Below are 8,323 nucleotides of genomic sequence, written 5' to 3'. Positions count from 1 at the left end.
TAGATCAGCCACGCTCACACCTTGTTCTCACTTTTCAATGATTTTACGTTTCATTTCTACAGTTATTTTTATTCTCTTATGGCTGTCTTTTTGTGGCTTTTTCTTTGGGGACATTTTTGCAAGGGTTATTAAACTTTACACAAAAAAAATTACAAATAATGTCTGAACACAAGTTTGGAAAAATGTGTGATCACAAGCGACAGACACTAAGATGCTAGCGGAACGAGTGCTAAACACAGACTGATGTAGCAAGCGCACAATCCAGGACTTCCCCTCTTGTCACTCGTTATGCAAAACGTCGCTCGTTAGCGAGGTTCCACTGTAACTTGCATCTATTGTATGTCTATAGGACTCATGCTTTTTAAACTGCTCACTGATAATATGAACAGTGCAACAGACATTTTAACTTACTCTTTCAATTTCTAACCATTTTGGATTCCCATTTTTACATCACAATTTAGAGGCAATTGTTCTATCATACAGTTCAGTAACATATCTTCTAATAATAAGCATCAAAAATATCATACTAGAGATCCTGTCATAACAAATGTATGTCTTGTTTTATAGTAACCCTAGTCATAAATCCATCAGTTCAATTTAATTTCAAAACAGTACAGCAGCCATCATACATTACAATGCCATCTGATGACAAGATTGGTTTCTGTTGTATAGTTAACTGCTAGATGCAAATTCTTCAAACATGCTCAGTTACATCATTCAATCAGCTTCTAAAATTATTTTTTTATTGTTTTGATTGGAAAGTTCAACAGTGTTTCATTCAGTTATGCCCTACCATTAATGGCATTCCCTGACTTATGTGTTGTTTCTAGACCATTACTCTCGCCATTGTGAGTTCCATTGCGTGTTACTACAGGAGGAGCATTGGCATTGAGATCTGCGGCAATAATAGGCAAGGATGAGGCACACTGGAAGTTAGTTTCTTCTAAGTCTTGTTGCAGCTTCATCAGAGATGGGCACTGCCTCACCACTCCCTGCATGCTATGCAGAGTCTATGAACAGATAAAGTGAACTGATTGTTACAGAGTAACAGTTATGGTAACAAAAAGTGTGGATTCTTTCTGAAGTAACAATTAATAGCATAATTAATGCATTCATTTTTATCAATTCTTACATACAGTCACAAGGTACCTCTACATATATTAGGTAAGCTAAATGATTATTAATAACTTCACGTTCATTCTCCATTAAACTATGCCATTATTGCAAATTCACCATTTTTTATTGCTAGCAACAATATTTCTCATATTTTCATTCTGTTATGACCTATGGTATAATTTTATGGGGCAATTCTCCTTATAGTATTCATATTTTTAGGATACAGGAAAGGGTAATTATAATTGCTACTAACTCTAGAAATAGAGACTCTTACACGGAGTTGTTTAAGAAACTGAAAATTTTGCACTTCCAATCACAGTACATATTTTCTCTTTTACTATTTATGGTTAAAAAAAAAAGAGAATAATTTAAATCTAACTCTGAGATTCATAGCATTAATACAAGACACAATAAAAATGCCCATTATCCAATATGTAATTTAACGGTACAGGATGATTCAGAAAGATGGACACAATCTCAATTGGCTATATTTCCTGAATTATAAGTTGCATTTGAATTCTGTAAATTACATGTGATTATACATACATGGAAGTTTATAGACGGTCAATGTGCCCCCCTCCTGCTGCACAGATAACATCTAGATGGTAGCTGAATTCATCCCACACTTGATGACAAATATCTTGCATCACTGAGTTCACCACAGCTATGATATGGTTCCTTAGGTCATTCAAATTTGTGGGAAGAGGTGGTACGTAAACTGTATCTTTCACGGATCCCCACAGGAAAAAGTCGCAGGGTGTGAGATCAGGAGACCTCGGTGGCCAGAACTGAAGTGCCAGGTCTACATTCCCCATGCGACCTATCCATTGTTGAGGTAGAGATTCATTCAGGAAACGTCGAACATTCAGGTGCCAATGGGATGGAGCTCCGTCCTGCTGGAAAATGTAATCTCCTGAAGCTTCATTCATTTGAGGAACAAGCCAGTTTTGCAGAATTCTAAGATATGTTACTCCAGTAACCGTGTTTTCATCAAAAAAGAAAGGTCCATAAACCTTCATTAATATTATTGCACAAAACACATTAACTTTCGGGCTGTCCCTCACATGTTCAAGTGTCACACAGGCATTTTGTAGTCCCCATATGCGAGCATTGTGCCTGTTGACTTTCCCGGTTAGGTGAAATGTAGCTTCATCACTAAAAATTACACGAGGCAGAAACAATTCATCTTCCATGTTTTTGAGCATACGGTCACAAAATTCTACATGCTTTACCTTATCGTTTGCGCGAAGAGCCTGTACCAGTTGTAGGCAGTAAGGTTTGTACACTAACCGGCGCCTCAATACACGCCAGACAGTTGTTTATGATAGTCCAAGTTCTCTACTAGCACTACGGGTTGACTTCATTGGTCTAAGCTCAAAGCTCACTTGAATGCGCTCCGATACACGCGATGGGCCCAGGCTTTTATCGTTACACAGAGCCAGTTTCATCAAATTGTTTATTCCAATGAAAAATGCTCTTCCTCGTTGGACGTTGGATGTTAAACTTACGACGAAATGCATGCTGCACCGCAGTCGCAAACTCACTTTTACTGGACTCACGAATGCAAAAAATCTTGTGTTGCATAGTAGCCTCTCGCTTGCAACTCACATGGTGCTGGAGTGATCTAGCAGTAGTATGAGAAACTCTATGACATCCTCTTTCCAATGTACTTCACAGAATTCAAATGCAACATATAGTTCAGGAAATATAGCCATTGAAATTGTGTCCATCTTTCTGAATCACAAAAATGAACATATTATTTTGGAATCAAAATTTTTAATAATCTACCATCTAGCATAAAGAACTTAGCTCATTATACGAAACAACTTAGATTTGCTTTAAAAATATTTCTACCCTCAAATTCATTTTACTCATTGGAGGAATATTTTAACTTCAGTATTAATTAATGATCTTGGCCTGTTATATGCTGGATGCCTGATAGTGTATTTTTATGTTTCATTATTGTAGTCTTGTGTCATTATAAAAAGATAAAACATTTCCGTCCAGTGTGACTGGTGAAGATTTTTTTTTTCTTATTTAAATTCTTCATGCACTTACAACATAGCGCACCACAAACAACCACAGGATGACATCAAAGAACCCTCTTCTCAAGAAAGATAGGTGGTACAAGTTCAGCCCCTGCCAGGAGAGGTGATAAGAGAGAGATCACAAACCTACTTGGTTTATAAATTCTAACCTCACTAACAAAAATTTTTAATTTTTTTTTTTTAATATATCAAGACAGCTGCTGTAGTTGTGAAAACTTTGGATTTTGTACCCATTTGCATATTGTCAGCATTGTATGTACAAGAGTTGGAACTTTAGTAGTGGCAACACTGGTGTAGAGACGCCATGCAACAGAACCAAATAATGTTGCTTATACCACACATTAGTTACATACCTACCTTACCTCAGAGCAAACGGACTCTCCCTTCCCACATCACGCACATGTGCAGTGACGAGAAGAACAGAGGCTCGTGTTAGCTGGCGGTCTAATATAGTGTTGTCACAATGTGTTCGAAGCAGGAACAATGGAGTTGGATAAAGATTGAATGTGCCAGAGGCCGTACAGCAGAACAGTGTCATCAAGGTCTTCAAGAGGCTTGCGGGGAATCTGCATTGCCTTACAGAACAGTGGCAAGGTGGGTAAAAGCTTCAATGAGGGACGCCAAAATGTGGCAGTCATGTGTCGGCCAGGTCATCCTAATGTCAGTGAAGAAGAAGTGTATGCTCTTTCTGCATTACTGGAGAGGGAGGCCGCGCCATAGCTCAAGCGGTTAGTTGCTGGCTTCCCACCGCGGTGGCCCAGGTTCAATCCTGGGGTCTGGTCAAGTGGGATTTGTGGTGGACAAAGTGGCGCTGGGGCAGGTTTTCTCAGAGTACTTTGGTTTCCCCTGCTAATCTTCATTCCACCAATTGCTCCACAATCACCCTCACCTATCATCTGGGGCTGGTACAACAGGCCAGAAGTGGCTGCAGTACAAGGGACTTAGTCCCACCCCACTAGCAATAAAAAAAATACTGGAGAGTGATCGATGCCATACAATTCATGAGCTGGCCTGAGAGACAGGATTTGCGCATATGACTGTGCTTCACATTCTGAAGGAATGCCTGGGCATGAGAAAAATTGCATCGTGATGGGTTCCGCACAATTTGATGGAAATGCAGAAATGGCTACAATACGACGGTTCTCATAACAACTTGGAGCGCTATGAGTGCAAAGGAGAGGCTTTCTTATGCCATATCATTATGCTGGATGAAACATGAGCCAAATCGTACGAGCCACAAATGGCGTCATTACGGGTCGCCATGAAAATCAAAAGTTCATCAGAACCCCAGCAATGTGAAAGTTATGGTGACTGTCATGTATGACTGTGATAGTGTTATCCTAACAAATACTGTTCCCTGACAGCAGACCGTCAATGCGCAGTATTACTGTTCATTTTTAGAACACAACCTGCAACCAGCTTTGAGAAAGAAGCGGCAACACTTTCTGCAGAACCCACCCATCATTTTGCAGGACATGCTCAGCCACATGCAAGCTGTGGCTGATTTGTTCGATCGATGGGGCTGGGAAGTGCTGTACCATCCACCATACTCCCCGGACTTAAGCCCTTGTGACTTCGACTTGATTCCTAAGATGAAGGAGCCACTTCGTGGCATTCGCTTCAGAACTGTTCCAGAGATTCTTCAGGCAGTAGACTGCTCCATTCGAACTATCACCACAAGAGGCGCTGCTAAAGGTATCCTACGACTTCCACATCGCTGGCAATGGGTTGTACACAGTGCTGGTGACTACACTGAAGGACAGTAAAACTTCGAAACATGCATCTATTTTGTATCAGTTGTAAATAAATAGTTACCACTATTAAAGTTCCAACCCTTGTATATGTATTTTAACACTCAGAACACCTATTGTAATAATGGTTTCCAAACTGTATCGATGTCCCTCTGATGATGGTCTCTAAGGACCAAAACATGTAAGGGCATGAAAAATTGAAATAAGAAAAAAAAAATCTTCACTAGTCACACTGGATTGAACTGTTTTATCTTTTTATAATATTGTTAGTGTGACGGAGCAGAACGAAACAGATCAAATTCTTGTGTCATATTAGTATGTTGCATTCTTTTACATGTACATTTTATAACTATTTTAATGATTACTCATTGTGATTTGTCTTGGATAATATGTTCAACTGTTATGGATTAAGTATAATTAATTTGTATTTATATAATTAATGGGATTTGTCCTGTTTTTTACTATTTCTATATCCAGTGGTGTTCCAGCCATGTAAGGATCCATGGAATGTAATTGAATGAATGAATGAATGAACTTCTTCTGCTATCAGACTATGTTGTTTATATTAGGACATCTTTAACCACCAAATCATCATACTTGTAGTGCAGATAAACTGCACAAGCAGACTGTGAGACTGACACTTCAAAGTGAACGTGATAGGCATCTTGTCATCTGATTATGGTGTTGGATCTTGTATCCATCTGCATAACTATATACCATATGTCAAAAATATTAACAATCTCTGATTCTTGGTTTGGCTCACAAAGAATTGACTTTCTAACTTTCTCTTGAATGATAGAGTGCTACATAGTTTTTAAATTGCTGTTACACCACTAATATTTGTACATCCTATACACCAATATAAATTTAAAGCATTTCCTTCATGTACCATTGCCATGCATTTGCAATCTAGTCTGCTCCTATACAACAGCTGATTCATGAGTCTTACCTCCAGTGCACTGTCAATTGCTTCATATTGTCGCCTCACTTCAGTAACTGCCTGATGCCAGTTTTCTGTTAGCACTTGTTTGTTCAATGAATATTTTTGTCCTATTTCATTTAATTGTTGCTCTCTTTCTGCCAATTTCTCTTTCAGGACAGCAATCTGAAAATATATTGAGTAAATCAAAGATTTGTGTGGTGTGTATGTGTGCATGTTGCATGTGTCTGTCCACAAGCATGCTGTGCATGTTGCCTATCTCTGTGTGCATGTGTGTAGCCCTTACTACAGCCTGAGGGCGAGGCAGATGGATATTACAGTTCACAGTTCTTGCACTAATGGAAGTATGTAAGAATTGTCCAGTAAAGCATCCCCATACAGTGTGAAACAGATGTTCATCAAGTCTGTCAGTATACAGACTAGGCTATGGTCTGAACAACTGGGTTTCCATTCCTGAAAGGGGTGACATTTTTCACTTTACCAATGTCCAGGCCAGTTCTGAGACTCACCCAGCCTCCGGTCAAAAAGATGTCAGAAGCTGTTTCTCAGAAGTAAAGAAACCAGAGCATAAAGTTGACTACATGCCTCCACTTTATGCTAAGGTTAAGAATACATGCAGCCGTACTTCCATTCCTTTGTATATCTTCACTGCATGATGTTTAACTGAAGAGAAGGGCATGCTTAGCTTCCTATATCATTTTGCAAATAAGTATTAAATCAGCGGTGTTGCAGTAACACTGAAAATGGAACCTAAGAAGAACATAACTTTTACATAATGCATACTCAAAGGAGGGTGCAAGGACTTCAGCAGCTAATGGCCTCTATCTGTTCTTAATATTGTCACGTGTTCAGATGACTAGACACAGGGTTTGGATCAGTAACCAGATTTATTGGACTTTTGAAACTCATAAATAAAATTAATTATAGTCCTATCACTAATTCATACACTCTACAATTCACTACAGCATGCAATAAGGCTTCTCACTCTGCTGTATCTTAACTATGCACTGCCTGGTAATGGATCCCATGACACTCTAGATTCCTCAGCTTCCATGTTCCATGGCTCTGGTCCTCACTAGTTGGCACCCATGTCACACTAAATCTTCTTGGCTGCAACCACTGGCCATTGTCTCCTAGCCTTATCTGGCTACCACTGGCTAGCACTCACTTCTACTTCAGCTGCAGACTGCTAACCACTGCCCACTTTACAAGTACTTCTACTAAGACTTCCATTAACTATGTTTCATTTCTCCAGATATAGCCTCTACAAGGACCCAACAGACAACACTGATTCCCACAATTCCTCTATTGTTGCATGCATAACTATTACTAGGCTAAGGTGGTGTTTACTGTGCCATAACCTGGTAATGGATGTCTAGTCTGATTAAACTATTCCTGCTTTCGGTGAACACACCACAATATTATGAACACATTCAGTGCTGCAAACAGAAACAGCCATAATCTTCAGAAATCCTCAGTGCAGCCTTTTTCATTGCAGCAGCATTTTGCTGTCTCTCAAATAACTGTCCCTTCTTCAGCAAATATTATCTACCTCCACAAGCCTTAGACAAAGCCTGCAGTATTAAAATGTAGGAGGGCTGCACACGAAGTGATCCATTGCTCATAAATATGCATTAAACACAACACTTTGTTCCTGATATCAATGACTTGAGATCTTCAAGTGACATTGAAGATTACAGATATGTAAGGCCTTATGTTGGTTAAACTTGTGTTTAACAATAATATTAATCTAGACCAGTGATTCTCAAGCACAGCCACTATCGTCACATGGCTGTCTGTCCGTGACTTTACAGCCCTTTTGGAGCTTGGCCACTTCTTAATCTATACACAGTTGGTAGGACTCCTTGGATGGGGGCTTAGCCCATCACAAAGCTGCTGCCTACACACAGAATAACACAAACATAATATAAACGCATACAGACATCCATGCCTTGAGTGGGATTTGAACCCATGATCCCAGTGTTCAAGTAGGCAAAGATGCTTCATTCCTTAGACTGCACGGCCACTGTGATAGGCATGGCTACACATAGCCACCATTAATTCCTTGTGCTGCCATCAGGTACTTTCATGAAAACACATATACATTTCTTTGAGAACCTCTTGCAGTCTTGAGACAAACTTCCTTTGTATCTTCTATAAATTCAGTGAATATTTTACATGGGTGTTGTGGGTCTGTGCTATACAGCTGTAAACCTTCGCCTTCCTTTCTTGACAAACAAGTACTGCAACTAATTGATAGATTAGAATCTTCTCCAGTTAGCAGAAGATGAATGTCCAGCAGGCATGATCCATTTAATATACTGAGATTTAATATAAACACATTCTCCTCACACATTGCTTTAAATTGTCAATCAATAACAATATTGTGACATGTTGCGCAATGGAGGACAACCCCTCCCTACCCAGCAGTGGCGTGGTGGGTGAGTCAGCACTCCGTCCCCCCCCCC

The 8,323-nt window shown here is 39.6% G+C and overlaps 2 protein-coding genes across 5 annotated transcripts in view; both read right to left on the bottom strand.

Moving 5' to 3' along the window:
- Positions 1–252: 252 nt before the first annotated feature.
- The window catches only part of LOC111871951 (pericentrin), a 140,763-nt gene continuing 132,692 nt past the window's right edge, over positions 253–8,323 (bottom strand). For all 4 annotated transcript variants that reach the window (XM_023865380.2, XM_023865378.2, XM_023865381.2 and 1 more), the window contains exons 12-13: positions 5,865–6,020; positions 253–1,010 (exon numbers count right to left, since the gene is read on the bottom strand). In XM_023865380.2, coding sequence (XP_023721148.1) covers positions 783–1,010; positions 5,865–6,020 — 384 coding nt within the window. In that variant the 3' untranslated portion in view covers positions 253–782. The remainder of the gene's footprint in view (positions 1,011–5,864; positions 6,021–8,323) is intronic.
- On the bottom strand, positions 1,018–3,515 carry LOC117282915. The gene is made up of 2 exons (XM_033754463.1): positions 1,947–3,515; positions 1,018–1,916 (listed from the first exon to the last, which is right to left on the bottom strand). The coding sequence occupies exons 1-2, from the start codon at positions 2,319–2,321 to the stop codon at positions 1,671–1,673; spliced, it is 621 nt and encodes a 206-aa protein (XP_033610354.1). The 5' UTR covers positions 2,322–3,515; the 3' UTR covers positions 1,018–1,670.

The sequence above is a fragment of the Cryptotermes secundus genome, unplaced genomic scaffold (assembly GCF_002891405.2).
Source record: "Cryptotermes secundus unplaced genomic scaffold, Csec_1.0 scaffold30, whole genome shotgun sequence".
Classification (NCBI taxonomy): Eukaryota; Metazoa; Arthropoda; class Insecta; order Blattodea; family Kalotermitidae; genus Cryptotermes; species Cryptotermes secundus.
The sequence above is the reverse complement of the archived record's forward strand: the minus strand, read 5'-3'. Positions and strand labels throughout refer to the sequence as shown.